This window comes from Rhamphochromis longiceps, linkage group LG4 (genome assembly GCF_057381845.1).
Source record: "Rhamphochromis longiceps isolate RC_006_pf linkage group LG4, R_longiceps_female_GT1.1, whole genome shotgun sequence".
NCBI lineage: Eukaryota > Metazoa > Chordata > Actinopteri > Cichliformes > Cichlidae > Rhamphochromis > Rhamphochromis longiceps.
Genome location: NC_140560.1, coordinates 21,191,532 through 21,210,129, shown reverse-complemented (window position 1 = coordinate 21,210,129; position 18,598 = coordinate 21,191,532). Strand labels below are relative to the sequence as shown.

Genomic DNA, 18,598 nt, shown 5'->3' with positions numbered 1-18,598 from the left:
GTCTCAGGATGCTTTACTTTTGGCATGACACAGGACTGATGGTAGTGTTCATCTTTTCTTATCCGGACAAGCCTTTTTCCAGATGCCCCAAACAATCGGAAAGAGGCTTCATTGGAGAATATGACTTTGCCCCAGTCCTCAGCAGTCTATTCACCATACTTTCTGCAGAAGATCAATCTGTCCCTTTTTTTTTTGGAGAGAAGTGGCTTCTTTGCTGCCCTTCTTGACACCAGGCCATCTTCCAACAGTCTTCGCCTCACTGTGCGTGCAGGTGCGCTCACACCTGCTTGCTGCCATTCCTGAGCAAGCTCTGCACTGGTGGCATTCCGATCCCGCAGCTGAATCCTCTGTAGGAGACGATCCTGGCGCTTGCTGGATTTTGTTGGACACCCTGAAGTCTTCTTAACAAGAATTGAACCTCTTTCCTTGAAGTTCTTGATGATCCTATAAATTGTTGATTTAGGTGCAATCTTAGTAGCCACAATATCCTTGCCTGTGAAGCCATTTTTATGCAACGCAATGATGGCTGCACGCGGTTCTTTGCAGGTCACCATGGTTAACAATGGAAGAACAATGATTTCAAGCATCACCCTTCTTTTAACATGTCAGGTCTGCCATTCTAACCCAATCAGCCTGACATAATGATCTCCAGCCTCCTTGTGCTCGTCAACATTCTCACCTGAGTTAACAAGACGATTACTGAAATGATCTCAGCGGGTCCTTTGATGACAGCAATGAAATGCAGTGGAAAGGTTTTATTGGGATTAAGTTAATTTTCATGGCAAAGAAGGAGTATGCAATTCATCTGATCACTCTTCATAACATTCTGTAGTATATGTAAATTGCTATTATAAAAACTTAAGCAGCAACGTTTCCAATTTCCAATATTTATGTAATTCTCAAAACTTTTGGCCACAACTGTACATGCAAAGAATGTTGCTACTTTTAATTAATTGTTAATTTATCAGATTCAGTCTATGAGTTATTTTCAGGTATGTTTGAATAATAAATCAGTACTTTCACATAAACAACAACAACAACAACAACACATGCACACACACAAAATGAATATATTCTTTCTCAGTTTTTCCTACTCATCTTAACATCCCTTAGTTTTGTCCTGTGTCTCCTCACAGTGGGCCCAATCCACAGGTTGGGAACCACTGAGGTAATTCAAAGAAAGAAAAAAGTTTTTCAGTTGCTTGATAATTGTGATATATTACAACCTCAATTCGGTAATGTTTTGAATGTAGAACTTAGGGGACTATTTTTACTCTGGTGTTGGCGGATGTAAAGACTGTCTGTAACACTGACGGTAGATCAGTCCAAAGTTGGTGGCACAGGCAGGAATACTGACGCTCTGCAGGTTTCCTTTCCATCCAAAGACGCCCCTGTGTTGTTCAGCATTCTTACAACCAGAAAGGAGGACGTCTTTGAAATCGTGCAGAGTTGAGCCTGTCCCAGGGTTGGCCATCCACTTTGTCTAAAGCTTCTACTGTTTCCTGAAGATCAGGTGGATCAAAGTGCGCCTGTCCAAGGTGCTGAGCCGGTTTTAACATATCCCATCGGGTTCAAAAGTTAAGTTATTTTTTGTTACTCGAGTTTGTGGCGAAATATTCCAAACTGTTATCAAGCTCGCGCTTCAATAATTCATCTGGCGCTGAATAAATTATTAAAAAATGCCTGCTGATCAGCTGCAGCGGTCGGAAAAAAATATATCATGGGCTCTGGTGTTCGACCAATGGGAGAAAGAGATCCCACGCTCCTGCCGAGCTTCAACCAATCATAGCAGCACTTCCTCCATTTCCTGTTGCGGAGTGGAAGCTGCACGGAGGATTCCTGTGGTCCAGAATGTGAATTTAATACTACTGTGTGCATGGATGACTTTATTTGTTCTCCCCAGAGGTGCTGCTGCGTCACGGAGCCTCATGCGTAAGTAACAGTTGGAACGGTTTTTTGTGTGGGGGGGACGCCAGCTGACTGCTGCCTGTTCCCTGAGGATGTAAACAGCTTATACCCGACTTTGCGGCACATCTTAGTAGATATCAACTGTGTTATCATGCTGCATAGCAGGCGTTACATCCCGTCTGTTGTTAATAACATGGGGGTTTGAATGTGTCCCAGCATGGGCCTCAGAGATGACAGGCATCGGCTGCTGCACCTGATGTCATGACGCGCCTGTGGATATTCCCTTGACGACCGCGGATCGGATACCAATATTCAGGTAGGCTGCTGCGGTAGCCCGTGCAGTGTTTCTGATCCTGGATTTACTGGAGCTCCTGTGTGTGATTGCGTAAAGCTTTACTGCTGTCTGTCATCTATAACAAGTTCAGCCTGGACAACTGCAGGTTAATAAAAACGCTGATGTGATGAGCTCCTTCTGTTTACTTCTGTTTATGCGAGAGGCAAACAAAAGGGCCCGGCTCAATGGATAGCCTTGACATAGTATACTGTAGCGGATTAGTATCAGTTGATAACACAAGGGTCAAGCCAGCCAGCCAACATAAAAGGAAGACTTCCGGTCAAACTTTTCAATATAAAAGTCGACTTCCTCGTTTTTGTTTGTTTGTTTGTTTTTACAGAAGATAAAGTTGAGTCTGTTTAGTTGGCTCCATTACGTTTTTGTTTACCATCAGGTAACTCTAGCAATTACGACTGTGCAGCTTTAAATCAGCTGAAACTCTACACTGTAAAATTAATGCATTAACTGTTTAGGACATACAGCTTTTTTATACCCTACATAGTACACAATTTTCAGAGGCTCAGACGTAACTGGACAAACTAATAAGGACTGTTTTTTAACACTTGGGTGAAAAACCTTTACAGCCAATGACTGCTTGACCTCCAAATACCTTGTTTCCTCCTGTGAGATGCTCTGGCAGGCCTTTACTGCAGATTCCTTCAGTCGCTGCTGGTTTGTTTGTCTTTCTGCATTTAGTTTTGTCTTCAGTGACCGACAAGCTGCTCTGTTGGGTTGAGGTCAAGTGACCATTTAAGAATATAAGTAAATATATTTATTTTCCACTAGTATTAATTTGCACTTTGAAGCACTGCCCTCTTTTCTGGCAAAGTCTAATCTGGCTTCCTTGTTCAGGAGTGGAACCAGTGTTGTGCACCCTGTTTTAAACTGGTTAGACTTGGTTAGATGTTGTGAAGTCGTTTTTCTTTACCATGGAAATAATTCTGTCATCATCCACTTCATCCATCATCTGTGGCCTTTCAGGACTGGCCAGTTTTTAAGAACGGAGCAGATTGTTGATTTTGGCAATTCTAAAATGTTTGCTATCACTCTGATTGGTTTATCTTTTTTCTTTTTTCTTCTTTTAATCCATTGTTTAATCTAACAATGGCCTAAACTTGCATCTCTTTGGACCTCATATTGAGATTTCAAACAGCAGGTTCAAATCAACTCCAGATCTTTTATCTGCTCATGTTTTTCATCTGGCATTGAGCATTGTCTCCTTACTACTGAGCCCTTGAAAATGAGGGACTATCTATAAAAATTACTCTAATTCCTAATTTTGTTAAATGCCTTGAATTCAAATAAAAAGTCTGCACTTCAATCACATCTTGATTACTTGATTTAAATCCACAGTGTTGGTATACAGGGGCAAAACTACAACAAATATGTAATTGCCCAAAAACTTACAGACCTAACTGCATGTTATTATTTTTGAGTAACAGATATAAACCTAAAACTCCTGAAAATATGTTAGACACTTATTTATTTATTGATGATTTTTTTTTTTTAAATAAAACACTTTTAATAATGCAGTCATTTGTGATTTGTGAGGGATGCTTTTCGATGCTATGAGCAGAGAGTTTTACAATATATAAGGCACAGCTTGGAATGATGAGTGTTGTCCTCTTGTTCCTGTTCAGGAACCATCATGCCAATAACACTTCTGTGGGCTGTGGACGTGTACGGCAGAGTGTACAGCCTTTCTACAGCCGGCCAGCGCTGGGAACGTGCTGATGACTCGCTGCTAGAGCTCAAACGTGTCTCTGCAGGGAAGGGGCGCTGCTGGGGCATCGGCTGTGACCACCATGTTTACCTCAATATGATGCCCAGTGAGACCCCGATCCGCTACCGGGAGGAGACCTATGAAAACCAGGTGGGACAAGGTTGTATATTTTAACGCTGTAAATGGAGATGCTGTTTATGATTAATGCTAAATTTGTGTTTTTTTTAATGTTTGTTTTTTCAGAGGTGGAACCCAGTGGATGGCTTTACTGACACACTGCTGCCCACCGACCGTTGGCCATGGAGCGATGTGACCGGAATGAATCCCCAGCCACTCCACAGCTTCCAGCTGCCCTCCCGCAGCTGGGAGTGGGAGGGAGACTGGTATGTGGATCACACCTGTGGAGGAGAACCCAGCCAGACTGGGGTGAGAAATAACTCAGCTCCTCGTGAACACATACAAACCCATTGTTTACATCCTCCTGTCTTTCCTCTGTTCTTCTGTTTCTCATAATATTTAATTCATATTTAAAACAAATACTTCCAGTTTTAATCACATGCTCACTACCTTGGACTCTGTAGGGCTGGGAGTATGCTGTTGACTTCCCAGCCAACTTCTCCCCTGACAAAAAGTGGAATTCTTGTGTCCGTCGTAGACGGTGGATCCGCTACAGAAGATACATAGCACAGGGCACTTGGGCAAAGGTTTCAAAAGTCTCCATTTATTCTGTATTTCTATATGATCATGTTACTTTCACTATGAGACAAAGCAAAAGAATTACCACAGTAGCCTTGTCTTCCTCTGCAGATCCCCTTGGACAATCCCAGGAAACCTCCACTGCCGCTCTGTGACATCAGCTGTGGTGGCTGGGAGATGAGCGACCAGTCCGGAAGGTATCCCTACCTCTGGAGTGTGTCTCAACAGGGACAGGTGAGCAATGTGTGTGTAGGACCCATTTACTGTAATCATAATAAATGTGTATTAAAATGAATAACCGTACCATAAGATTAAAAAAAGAGGTTATGGCAGTGCAGAAAATTCCTGAAAAGTTTAAAGAGCTCTAAAAACATTCTGCTGTTGTTCAGGGAAGTGTAAAGCTTCTCCACCAACAACCTCAATACAATGCTGTGGAAGCTTTAATCAAGCACATTCGCAAACACATTTAAATCTCATGAGATCAAACAGTTCAAGATTAATGATGTATTCTGTTGCAACAGGATTCTCTCATGCTGAGCATAGGCCACTTCTAAGGTTTAGCCGCAAGAGGGCAGCATGACTTCATATAGTTTCATATGGTCCTTGACCACGAGGCTTCTCATGAACCAGTTAAATCGTGACTAACTTGATGATTAATCAAGTTAAAATTGATGCTCTATTATCTATCCCAGAATGAGCTCAGCCACCTAACATGGTATGGATCTGTCTTTTTAAATGAAGGGGTGTGTCAGATGATGATCTGCTGATGTTACCTTTACCCTGCAGGTGTGGTTCAGAGAGGGTATCCACCCTCGTGTGCCAGAAGGGACCAGCTGGGAAGAAGTTGAAGTGCCCAAGGAGGTGGCTCAGATATCAGCTGGTCCTGGAGACCTGCTGTGGGCTTTGCTCTGGGATGGGAACCTGCTGGTGCGAACTGGCCTGAGCCTGGACAGTCCCACTGGTGAGCTGTCATTGTAGCTCACATTTACTCAACAATTTTCCATTATGTCTCACTCTGGTCCCCTTTTCTTTACTTCAACAATCTCTCATACAGAATCACTCAGTGATTTTGGGACTCTTTCAGTTAGGAATCATTATGTAGCTGCTCTGAAAGTCATTAATAATGCAGTTTAAATGCTATGATCATTTTTGTAAAAGTATTATAACACAGTCCCACTGATATATGACATATCTAGAAAGTAGTAAGTGAAATTCATTGCATTTCCAACTGTCAGTCTTAGTAAACATACAACATGTAGTACTGGTCGGTATCAAAAGTAAAGGTTTAAAGGCATGAAAGTGGCAAAAAATTGTAAACATTTTTTTTTTTAAAACTTAAAAATATGAGTGTGTATCGAATTAGGAAGACTCACTCCCTTTTAAAGATAAAAATCAACATCACATCTGGTTTGTTCATGTTTAGATGATTTGAGAACTCAACAGGAAGCTTCTCAGTAATGACGGCGTCCTCATTATGAGGAAGGCTTGCCTTTGTGCTGCGTTTGTAAAGCATTTTCTTCTTCTTCTGTCAGGCACGTCGTGGCTCGAGGTGGAATCACCGGGAAAGGAAATTGAAGCGCTTCACGTGGCTGTAGGAGTCAGTGTGGTCTGGGTGGTCACTAAGGACTACAAGGTGGGTTATTAGTCAGTTGCAGTTATGTTAGGGCATTGTAGCCCACTGACAGCGTCACTGCAATTTTCTTGAGACTGAAATGAAACAAATGCTTTGATTTAAAAAGAAGTAAACTGTATTACTGAATTACTGCTACTGCACTAAAATACATTTTTGAGTAATGACCCCAACGTCGGTGCGTGAATCCAGGTGTGGTTCAGGCGTGGCGTGAACTCCCACAACCCCTGTGGCTCTGGCTGGATCAGCATCGGAGGGGAGATGATGATGGTGGACGTAGGACTGAATGACCAGGTTAGGACAGCTTAGAGCTGAAACATTTCATCAGCGGATCATCAGTTTGAATAAACAGCTGAACGAGTCGACTTTATAATATAATACTGCTTATATGAAAAGATATTCCTCAAATGCTTAGAATGTGGATTTAATAGGTTAGCTGTTGCCACTGAAGTGGGCCTGTGGGTGAAATTTAACTATTAAGGATAAGATTTTCTTCGATCTTTCTTGCTGCTTGGGTCTTTTAAACTCCACTGCAGATGGTGCCTGCTCTGCACAGCTTCTGTACTTCTGACTGCTACCACCTCTGTCTGCTTCGCGTTACTGTCACTCTGGATCTGGTTTCAGGACAAACCAGATCAGGTCTTAGGGTGAGGCAGAAAGCTTTCGATCCTGTGCCTTACTGCTGAAGACTTCGCTAGCTCTGCAAACCCATATCTCGCACCTCCTCCCTTTCGGTCTCACCCATGTCCCCCTCCTTCTCTTGCCTGTAGTCCTGTAACAAGAGCACAGCCAGACGTTCCAGCCAATGTCCCAGCAGGCCCAGCCTTATATATCCCCAGACTATATTCCTACTCGCCTCACATAGGGGAAGACTCCCTAATTAGAAGCTGGCCAAGCCATTGTCATCGTATCCCATATTTCATATTTCAGGGTTGCAATTATGGGAATGGCTTGTGTGAGGTGGCAGGAGCCAGTGTTACAGTATATGGCCTTATAAAGTAGTACTTGCCTGTGTCCTGCTAGAGCTTCTGATGTGTTATTGAGGAGTGAATACTTTCCTGCGATTACTGAGAGTGAAAACTATTTAATAACTCAATAAGTAAATATTGCATGTACATCAATGGCCGTCTTTTATTTTTTATGTTACAGCATTTGTTTTGCTTTTTTTCTCTGTTCTCCTGTTAGGTGTGGGCGGTCGGTGAGGACCGCGGCCTGTATTTTAGAATAGGTGTCACCCCATCTGAGCCAAGTGGAAATGGCTGGATCCCTGTTTCTGCCCAATGGGGCAATAGTAAAGAGGTTATTCCGCCCAGGTGTGCATAAATAAATTAACTGCATATTTTAATTGGCAAGTACAGTGCACATTCAAGCTTAGTATTGCGTGTGTGTTTGCATGTGTGTTGTTTAACAGGGATGACTGTGAGTTCAACGGGCAGTTGACTGAGGCATCACAGGGCTCCGTTCTGAGCTGCACTGATTCAGACTCAGAGTTGGGTCCTGCCGACCCTCAAAACAGCACTTCTAACACCCCCCTCTTAGAAGCAGAAGCACCCTCTGTAGTCCCCTTAGGGGGCTCTGACTCACCTACGCCTCCACAGGAAAAAGAAGATGCTCCTTTAGCCCCCCAAACGAATGCCCCCAAGCCTTTTATTCCTGCCAGTGACAGCTTCATCAACAGCCTGGTGTCCGATCGTGACAGAACCTCCGCGCTGCAACCGTCCATCACAGAGATGCCGCAGGAAGAGCGTGAGGAGCCACCTCCGGCCCCAGTACTCCAAACCCCTGATGCCGGAGGGCACGATGTCCCCTGGATGAACGTGGACCTGGAGGGGGCAGAGGCGGCTCGAGGTGCACAAACGGCAGGGCCCTCAGCGGGCGATGGCAGTGCGGCTGCCACTTATGCCCTGGGGACTCTGGAGAGCTCTCGGGGAGTGGGGGAAGAGGAAGGACCAGTGTGGGCTTGGATTTCCGGTGGAGGTTGCGACGTGGATGCGAGTTCACAGATTAGCTGGCTTAGTCCTGCAGGTATATGGACAACCAGTCACAATACTTATATTGTGATATTGTGTTTTTGCTCCATTTTATGTCTCTGAATGATTGTGTGAGCTGTATCTCTGTCCATCAGGTCCTCTCACCACCTCTCTGTCACTGACTCCAGTCCAGTCAGCCGCCTGGAGCAAACAGCCACAGCAGCAGGAACACAGAGAGGAGATCAGCAAGAAACCGCTGGAAAGAAGCAACGTAAGACAGCTTATATTTGGCATGTCTCTTAACATGCTCCTCTAAGTGTTGGATTCATTATATTCATGGCACACCCTCGGCTGTGTCCGTGTCTACATCTGTGCCTCCTTTTCTCTCATCAGTCGGTGTGGGTGCGTAAGGGCACACTGCGCTGGTGGAGAGACTGGAAACCTCAGCGCTGGATCGATGTGGGCGTTGCTCTCGAGCAGTCCACCAAGTCAGATGGCAAAAAGGACAGCATTTTCTTTGTTTACTACACACAGTATGATGAGAAAAAGGTCGGTTGTGTTAAGCTGCGACCGGTTAAAGTCTCATAAGAAGTGTCAGAAAGCACAGATAGATGTCTCTCGGTCACTCTCTGTTCATTCTCTGTGTCTCAGTACCTTCATGTGTTTATAAATGAAGTGACGGCGCTGGTTCCGGTGCTCAGGGACTGCCACTATGCCTTTGCTGTGTACACTGCCGAAAGGACCAAACAGAGGTGGCCTCTGGTCCTGGCAGCACAAAGCGAAAAGGATATGAGTGATTGGGTAACAGCTTTATGCATCATTAAGCAGTTTGACAGTTGTTCCCATCTGTTATTTTTCAGTGAGGCTGATCAGATTCTCCATTGTTTCTGGATCTGCTTTGTGTCTTCAGTTGTGCTTGTTGTCTGACTGTTGCTGTGAGTGTCGAGGGATCACAGGTCTCCCGTCCAAACAGGCCCTGTGGTCCACCACATCAAAGGGAGACATCATGGTCCACGAGCCGTCCCTCTCGCTGGAGGCCCCTGCGCATGCCATGGCCTGTGACCTCATGTGAGAATGATACCGAGCAGTGGATTCTGTCTGCTTTTTCATGTCTTTTCATTCTTTCTCACTGTCTTGACCTGGTTTCTCATTACTCTGTTTTTATTTTAAATCACTGCCTCACTAACATGCTAACATACATCTCTGTCTGGTTAAAGTGGGTAGCATTTGAGCATCTAATCACTTTCAGTCTGTGCTAACTATACTGGAGCTAACGCTGGGTGCTTCCGCTGTATGGTGCTACAGGTTTTGGTGCCAGATCCACGGCCACCTGCGCTGTGTAGAGTCTAACAGTCTGGGGCTGGTGTGGGGCATCGGGTGGGACGGCACCGCCTGGGTCTACAGTGGGCGCTGTGAGCAACAGCCCAACCCGGGTAAACATGTCCTGTAGACGATTACCCATGTCCCCACACCTATACAAGGAGTACTTCAAAATAAAAACATGTTCTTATTTAGCGAAGCCAAACTTTTTCCAGCTAACTGATTGTTACCAAATAAATAAAATACTAACATGTAAATATCTAAAAAAAAAACAACAGTCTGCTCTTTTCTTGCTCGCATGTTCTAGTTCGATGTGCAACTGCTTGAGCATAGTTTAAAGTCTCTTCCATCCGTTGCCACTGTAGAAGCACACACAGATACACATGCATAAATATTCATTCCCTTGTTTGCATGAAAGTTTAATGTTTCTTCGTTTCTGCAGAAGGTGCCGTTCAGATGCACCAGCAGACCGACGTCAGGAGCGTGCATGTGTATGAGAATCAAAGATGGAACCCTATGACTGGATATACAGACAAGTAGGGTTGCCCCCCGCACACACCCCACCCCATCTTTTACAGTTTTTAAGTCTTTGCAGCTGTTCTCGCCACCTTACACCATTCCTTTGTGATTTACTCCTCCAGAGGGCTTCCTACAGACCGCCCTATGTGGAGCGATGAAAGCGGCCTGAAGGAGTGCATCAAAGGCAGCACATACCCGCCCTCCCCTCAGTGGTCCTGGGTAGGTAGAATCCGAGGGATTGGTTCCTCCGAAATATTCATTTTTTTTTTTGACTCACTGGCATTCTCTGCCATGAACATTTGTTTCAGGTGTCAGAGTGGGCCGTGGACTACAGCGTCCCCGGAGGAACGGACAAAGAAGGCTGGCAGTATGCTGCAGACTTTCCCACGTACGTAAGCTTTTTTATTTGTTTTTATTAGGGTGTCTCGAAAGAAGTCCTTCCCTTTTATTGACTCATCTGTTTTCTACAGGACATTTCATGGCCACAAAACCATGAAAGACTTTGTTAGACGCAGACGATGGACTAGGTGAGCGCACAATTCGCATTGCTGGGATTTTGTAGCGCTCAGTTTTTGCAGCATCTTAACAATAACATATCCACACCCAGGAAGTGTAAGATCACATTGCAAGCTCCATGGAATCAGGTCCCACCCATCCGCCTGAGTGACATCTCACTGATGCCATGCCTGGCCCAGAGCAAAATGGAGCAGGTCCCTGTCTGGGCCCTCAGCGACAAGGGAGATGTCTTGTGTCGGTTGGGAGTCAGCCTCCAAAACCCTGCGGTGAGAAACGTGCTGAGGATCTGTTTTATAGGTAGTTACTTCACACTTCTAACCATCTCTAACCTCACTGGGTCTGACCACATAGGGCAGCTCGTGGCTCCACGTGGGCACTGACCAGCCCTTTAAGTCCATCTCTATCGGTGGAGCCAATCAGGTATGGGCCATTGCCAAGGATGGAGCTGTCTTCTACAGAGGATCAGTATCCCCACAAAACCCTGCAGGTCAGTTAAATTTATAAATCTCATAATGAATCATATACATAAGTCATAAAGTTGTAATGTGTTCTGAAGGAAAAGAGAATAAAGTTAAATGATTTATGATGTGAGTGCATGCATCGACTAATATAACAGCGAGAAACCAAAGAGAGCCAGACTTTGTCTATTTTTCAAGAGCTTTTGTCTCTCTGCAGGAGAGTGCTGGTACCACATCCCCTCCCCCCTGAGACAGACCCTCAGACAGCTTTCTGTTGGGCGGACCTCTGTCTTTGCTGTGGATGAAAACAGTGAGCAATATTATATTTTATTGGACCAATGTCTATTAAAATGCGAGAACATGAGTTAAATGGCAATACCTTCTGTCAATGTCATTTAGGTAACCTGTGGTACAGACAGGGCCTCACCCCCAGCTACCCACAGGGCTCCGCCTGGGAGCTCATCTCCAACAATGCCTCCAAGGTTTCTGTGGGGCCGCTGGACCAGGTCAGTGTTACCACAGTTTCCAGAAGCAAACAAGCTGTAATGGAATTAAAAGTAAAACAGAATCTAAAAGACATTAAAAGGAATAAAAAAAGAAACTGCATTTATAGTAAAACTGGAGTTCAAAGCATTAAGAGAATTCAAATTAACTTTACATAATAGCAGACCTGTTGCATTCATATCGCCCAGTTGCCCATCTAAACAGATATGTTTTTAGCATTCAGTTACCAAAGTCTGAAAAGCCCCGTCACCCCAGAGACTTAGCTGAGTGTAATAAACACTAAATAAACTCAAGCGAAGGCTTAAAACAAGAAGTCTATCCATCAATAACTACATTTGCATGTTGTAAGGCTGGAGTTTGTGTCAGCGATGCTGTTTTCTCCAGGTGTGGATCATAGCAGACGGAGTTCCAGGTTTCCCTGCTGAGACTCCCGGAGCCGTCTGCCACAGGACGAGCGTGGGACCCATGCAGCCCAAGGGCCTGTCCTGGGACTATGGGATAGGGGTGAGCTCCTAGTTGATACCTGTTGCAAAAACTGTTCCCATTTCTTCAGTTGAAACTGAAAGATGCCAAAGATATTATTATATTGTATCCCAGCACCAAAAAAACGATTCCCAAAAAGCTATTATCACAGCATAGTGTGCAGTGTGTCCCTAAAAACTTTGAGGAAACTGGGACTCCTGTGGTAAGAAACAGTAAAAAAAAAAAAAAAAAATCCAGCAAAACTCTGACACAGGACATGTGAGATGCATCCAGCCCCTTCAGCTGATTAGTCTACTGCTCACTGAAGCCTGATCAGGAGTGATCTCAGTAGAAGAATGAATTTTTTAACAATTTTCATCTGCAGATCGATACTCATGCGGTGCTGTAGTGAAGAAACAACCAAAAGGATGACTTTCACATATTTTTTAACCTCAATGTAGCTCTGTGAAATCATACAGGGAAAGTGGCTCTCATAAGAGAGCATAAACCACTCAAGCTTGATTAATAGTACTGTGATAAATCTACGCTGTAGGTATGATTGCCAATAAAAATCAAATGCAGAGTAAACACAGTGTAATGATTAGCAGAGGGGTAATAGCTCTGTCAAACAAATGCTTAACAGAGCTCGCGCAACAGCCAGTATTTTGCCAGTGTAAACTAAATCTTATTCCCTATTTATTAGCGCAGAGTGCAAGATGATCAGCTCAGGTTCACTCGTGCTGGCAGACACACTGATGGAGAAGTATATTCTGTATGCAAACAGTGACACCGAGAGAGAAGCTCTGCAGGGATCCAACACAGGACTATGAATCAAGCCTTAAATCAACATAAGCAGAAGCTTTAGGCAGGGCCATCATGTTCTCCTTACTTGAATTGAAGAATTCAGGCTATTGGCAAAAGGCACCTTTCAAACTTAGCATTAAGATTTGAAGTAAAGCTATTTTTTAATTGTCTAATAATTAGGTTAAAATTAACTGCACTTTAAAAACCAGCAAAATATATACAGTCAGCGTAATATGAAGTAACACCCGCTTTCAGTTCTAAAGATGTACATATTCACAATATAATAAATCTATCTGGTAGATACAAGGTCTTAAAATAAGGTAAATACAACAACAAATTACAGTGTTTTCATTTATTTAACAAAATCTAAACCAAAATGCAGAAGAACTCTGGAAAAGTCCAACTTTACCTCTTCTATAGGAATCAAGTGCGGAAGTAGCAGGCAGGTGCTGCTAATCACATGCAAGTATTCAAAAACAGTTAAAGCTGTTTAAGCTTTTTCTAGTATTTCTTATCATTTGCGTATGTTTGACTTCCAGGGAGGGTGGGAGCACATCAGTGTGAGGGGGAACTCAGCAGAGGCTCCTCGAGGCCCTCACCCTCCTCTCGCCGGCCCATCGCGCAGCCCGGTCCACCCGCAGCGTCCGACTCAAGCGAACGGCAGCGCCACAAGCGTGTAGCTCTCTCTCTGCCTCCCGTTTCCTTCTCGTTCTTTTTCCTCAGCCCTGTTTGTGCCTGGATCTATACACAGCATCTCTCCTCAGACCATTTCAACGAACTCCTATCCCTTCGTGTAAAGGGACATGCACAATCACACCCATGGGTTTGGACTGGCTGGATTTGAAACTTGATCGATGGATGAATGTTACTCGCTGGCTTGTTTCCCGGGCAGAAATCATGTCAGTATTCACTGATGACAAAACAGAGAAAAAAGTGAGCGCATGTTGTTGCTCTTACTAAGCTTTGGCTACTGGATGTCACAGGATCTAGCAATAGCTTTTAATTCTTCTCCACAGCAGCCTGATAAAACCTAAGAAGGTGGGATATGATGAAGGGCTAAGGCTTGGTTACCAAATGAACTTCAAACAATCCCAGAGTAGCCTAAGCTGTTATCGGTTTGTAGACTCTTGTTCTATTTGTTTTTGTGTTTTGAGTTGCCTGTCATGTACATTTGAATGTGTTATCATTTATTTATGATGCGTTTGTTGAGTTGTGTTTCTCCGTTTACTTTGGACCATTACATGTTTGCAATGGAGTGTATTTATGACTGGCAAAAAAATTTGATACGTTCACTTTGTGTGGGGAAAAATATATTGCTTTTTACAGCCAGGCAATACCTTTCTATCCTTCTGCAATAAAATGAGAAGCTCTTCCTGTTGATAGAGATCTATATATATCTATCTATATCTCTATAGATAGATATAGATATATACACACATCTAGATACCTGCTATGACCGTAACACTGCAGCAGGTCTGAATGTCACCACGGCTGTGCATTGATCTTACCGGGGCATTGAAATGTGAAATAAACGTCTGGAAATACCGTTTTGTGGTTTGACATAATTTCACAGAAGCTGGCTTTGGAAGTTTGACCCTTTCCACGTCTTTGCTATTTTATTCTCTTTTTTTATGTACTGAGTGTTTCTCATCCGCCAAAGAATTTCATATATTGTTACAGAGGTGTGCACAGGATGTTTCCTGAATTCCTCCCTCTGTATGTGCATATAGGTTAACCCGCCATATATTTGTAAAGTTACACAAGTGCTGAAACGACCTGTGAAAAAAAAAATTTCATTAGACAATCACAAATGTTAAAATGAGTGATTAAAGGCAAAAGCTGTCTGCTGTGAAGTCCTGCAGACGTATCACACTGCAGTGAATCTCAAACATCCGAGACACAATCTGCAGTTTTGATTGGTGGATGTTTCAGCAGCAGCACAAATCCCTGACCTTCCAGCACTGATCACAGGATGTTCCTGCATTTTAAAAAAAAGACCTTTGTCACATATAGGCCATTTTAATCTGCTCTGAACTGAGTATATTTGAAAGAATTTTTTTAGTCTATAATCCCAAAATAGATGCGCACACACACACAAAAGTATTTTTGCTCTAAACTTCAAAAGGCTACTCAACGTGGGATGTTGAAAATGTAATACAGCAGTGTGTATTACTTCTTCATCCCCCAGCTTAAACTGGGGCTGGCTCTAAACCCTGTGCAGCAAGAACACTGATCCGTCTGTAGTTTGAGAAAAATAAATCCTCAACTGACAGCTTGATTAAACGGTCATGGAAAGCAGAACTGTTCTGGTTCTTGAAGGGAGTGGCACTCGCTGCAGTGGGAAATCCTGCTTTTTTCTGCACTGAATAACACGGAAGGTCATAATCGGATAGTTGATATTTTCAGCTTTACAGTTTACACCTGTGCTTACACAATGAACATTAACATTAACATTATATTATACTACACAGCCACTCTCAGAACACAGCAGGGATGATTTGGAAAGCCACATCCACATGAGTTCACCAACACATTTCTAAGTTCCCTGAAACTTGTTTCACAGTTCTGTATTCAGTCCTGTAAAAAAAAAAACCTTTAAGTACACTGAAGGATTTAGTAGCTTCTAGAACCAGCTTTAGCAACAATAAGTGACTATCAGTCTCTCTCACATTGCTGTGGAGGAATTTTCACCCCACTCTTCTTTACAGCGTTGCTTCAGTTTAAGTGATGTTTGCGATCATTCGTTGCTCATGTTGAAAAGCTGACTAGGTCATTCTGCCACCCCTGAGATCATTGATCTGTTACATGGACCGAGCTTTAGCCAACAAACAGACTGCTTGCATTCGTCTCTAGAGCACTTTGGCATACAGGGGAGTTCATGGTGGAGTTGGTGACAGGTCCTGTACACCAACAGCAGGGATGAGGTATTTTTGCTGATTTGCTTTGTTTAGTTTTTGCCAAATGTGGCACTGTGCATTTTGACATCTTAACCTACTCGAGGCCTTAAGATTACCCGTGCAGCCTGCCCTGAGCCTCATACACCAACTCGTGTTCAGTCCAATTAAACGTGTTAATCTCCTGCATGATTATCAACTGAAAACAGAACGAGCCACAAACCTTTATTAGAAGTCATTTGCATTTATTTTCATATTAAACAGTGTAATTATAAACATTTTAATCACACTAAGCATGATCAATATGAAGTAAAAATATTTTTTTTTAATTCTACAAGTTTAAAGGACAGAATGACTTCACGTCTGCTTGTTTGTCTTAATTTAACTGCTTGTAGCTGATGACTGTGATATGTTCCTCTGATTCAACTCAGTTTAAGTTACAAAATGAAACCTCATACCTAGAACTCAATTACATAATTTCCCATCATTTACAGACAAAAAGAAAAATTAACATTTATATACACATCAGTACAGTTCAACATTAAGTTACATTTCTCAAATGTGCAAGATTAAGCAAATGTATACTGTAGTGAAATAAAAGAAGATTTCCTTAAATAGATGTTCAAGTTTAACTGAAGCACAGGCTGCTGGTTTTTAAACAGAGGATAACATTGTCTGGGATACAGTGTCGTCTGTATGGGGCAGGTGAGACGGACATGTAGCTATTACGGGTGAAGTACAGCTTCTCATCTCATCATCAGCGACAAAATATTCAAGGAAAGGAAAGGAAAGCCTTAACTGTATACCCTACAGTTTCAAATAAGAGATTTTAAAGCTGTACATAAAAATGTGAGGAAAGGTCTGTCTTCATCTATAACCATTTGCATTGCGCTTCTATACAGAAAGTGATCGCGACGAATGCACATCCCTGTACGTACGGCCCCGCAAATGATAAGACTCAGAGGCAGAAGCTGAACAGAAAGGGTCATTTAAGATGGAAATGCAATCTGAAATAGTGAAGTTTGACACAAAGCTGAAAAAAGAAAAAGGCAAACAACTCCGCCCACAACGCTCGGGTTTATAAAAGCAGCAGCATTGAGTTTCTTGTCGTTGTTGTCGTTGTTCTAGTAGTAAGTTGCTGTGAAAGCTTAAAGTCCCTGCACACGCTCGTCAGCTTGTCCTACAAACTCTGATTCAAACCAATTTATGAAATTCATTGCACATTTGATTACAAACAGCTCATGACATTTTCTTCATCCTTACATTTAAAAATAGCTTCTTTTTTTTTTTTTTTTTTAAACATCATACCACTAAACTTTTTGTAGCGATCATCAATCGAGGGGTGCAGCCTCTTTGTCTTTCAGCGTCATCAGGCACTGGAATGAGACCCAGTGACAAAGTAATCGAGACAACCATCAAAGCGACTTCCTGCACATTCGCAAGGATAAAATAAAGCTTTACAAAAGAAAAGCAACAACAACTTGTTTTAAGTTATTCATCACAACTGTCTTACAGCTGGGTCGCCTCTTTAACGACTGATATGACAATCCCACAATTCTTACCGACATTTCTCCAAACTTCGACTACGCTTACTATACATGTTCCTTTAAAACATAAAGGACAATACAGTGTGTCGCCTCTGTAGTGTAGTGTTCCAGTCATCCTATGCATGGATTGCACCTACAGCAGTTACAACCCGTTAATTCAAATGCTGCTACAGAAAGACAACACACATGGCTTCCTCTCCAAAAAGGAGACTGTGATTAAACTTAACAGGAAGTTTTTAAAATAAAAGGCAATCACGGAAATAATCACATGACATGAAGGAGCAAAGTGAACAAATTAAGCTGTCAGTTTTAGGTGTGTGTGAAATCAAAGAGCTTATTCTTGTTTGGCTGTAGTGATACGTTTACCAGCCCAGTGGGTTGATTTTCTTTAATTAAATAATTTTTTTTTTTTTTTTTTTGGTGAAGCAAAAGTCCTAGAAAAGGAGTGCACTTACACACAACAAAAAGAAGCAGCCAAACACCTGGAATGCGCATGATGAGGCATTAAAGCAAACATTTAGAAGCTACGTCAGTTAGTTTGTTTTCCCTCCCCAAAACATTTTAATTGCACTGAACTAAAAATCATACAAACACGCACGCACACACACAGATGGAGCTGGAGAGGTGATGTGGCTCAGACTGGGACTGGGCCTCGTCCGTCTTATTTGCCTAATGTCCGTTTACAGCCTTTTGTTCTCATGGCCACGCCGCTGAGAATAGTTCTGCCTGAGAGAAGCATCTGCAGTTTGTCCCCACAAACTGCATCGTCTGTTGTCCTTATTCGGCTGTTCTCCCAAAAAAAAAAAAAAAAAAAAAGAGAGTAGCTTCATTCCACAGTAGTGTGAAGATAAACGGTCCCTTCATTTAGCACCCTAGTCTTTCTCCCCGTCCTCGCTGCTTCCTGGTGTGAACAAAGACAAGTTTAGTCATCTGGTAAAACCCCTGAAAACACAACCATTTTATTGTTCATGTAAACTCTGATGACAGTGGTGGACATCAAATTAAACATAATCTTAATATATTCAGACACTTGCATACATATAATAAAATTAGGAACGCAATGGAATCAGATTGGTTAGCTTAACTTAGAACCAAGACTGCAATTCAAGAATAGCTGGGCTCAGTAAGAATGCACACCTCCTAAGTTTGTGAATTTGATGCATACACATGGCACACTGTAGCTGTACAGTGTAGTGGTTTACAAATGGGTCTAATATGTGAAAGATCAGGAGAAGACTCAGGTTTGAGTGAGGAAGGTTTCATTAAAGTTTTGTATTTACTGCACAGACATGGACATTTTCTTCCTAAAATAC

General features: G+C 42.8%; 2 protein-coding genes across 2 annotated transcripts in view; one reads left to right on the top strand and one right to left on the bottom strand.

The window, feature by feature from the left end:
* The first annotated feature begins 1,391 nt into the window (after nt 1-1,391).
* tecpr1b (tectonin beta-propeller repeat containing 1b) lies at nt 1,392-14,382 on the top strand. Its single transcript, XM_085403756.1, has 26 exons — nt 1,392-1,932; nt 2,125-2,224; nt 3,883-4,115; nt 4,209-4,391; nt 4,547-4,669; nt 4,773-4,895; nt 5,448-5,622; nt 6,194-6,294; nt 6,484-6,585; nt 7,477-7,604; nt 7,703-8,316; nt 8,417-8,532; nt 8,655-8,810; nt 8,913-9,062; nt 9,172-9,329; nt 9,567-9,694; nt 10,024-10,117; nt 10,223-10,319; nt 10,409-10,488; nt 10,571-10,627; nt 10,708-10,882; nt 10,968-11,103; nt 11,292-11,384; nt 11,474-11,580; nt 11,963-12,082; nt 13,384-14,382. The coding sequence occupies exons 3-26, from the start codon at nt 3,891-3,893 to the stop codon at nt 13,522-13,524; spliced, it is 3,582 nt and encodes a 1,193-aa protein (XP_085259882.1). The 5' UTR covers nt 1,392-1,932; nt 2,125-2,224; nt 3,883-3,890; the 3' UTR covers nt 13,525-14,382.
* A 1,580-nt stretch (nt 14,383-15,962) lies between these two features.
* lmtk2 (lemur tyrosine kinase 2) overlaps nt 15,963-18,598 on the bottom strand; it is a 33,470-nt gene continuing 30,834 nt past the window's right edge. The window contains exon 14 of the mRNA XM_085403755.1: nt 15,963-18,182. Coding sequence (XP_085259881.1) covers nt 18,158-18,182 — 25 coding nt within the window. The 3' untranslated portion in view covers nt 15,963-18,157. The remainder of the gene's footprint in view (nt 18,183-18,598) is intronic.

Excerpts from the sequence above, each read along its gene's own strand:
- tecpr1b (XM_085403756.1), top strand. The coding sequence starts at position 3,891 with ATGCCAATAACACTTCTGTGGGCTGTGGACGTGTACGGCAGAGTGTAC. Across the intron at positions 4,896-5,447 it reads GTGTGTCTCAACAGGGACAG|GTGTGGTTCAGAGAGGGTAT; the intron begins GTGAGCAATGTG and ends TTTACCCTGCAG. Across the intron at positions 10,489-10,570 it reads TATGCTGCAGACTTTCCCAC|GACATTTCATGGCCACAAAA; the intron begins GTACGTAAGCTT and ends TGTTTTCTACAG.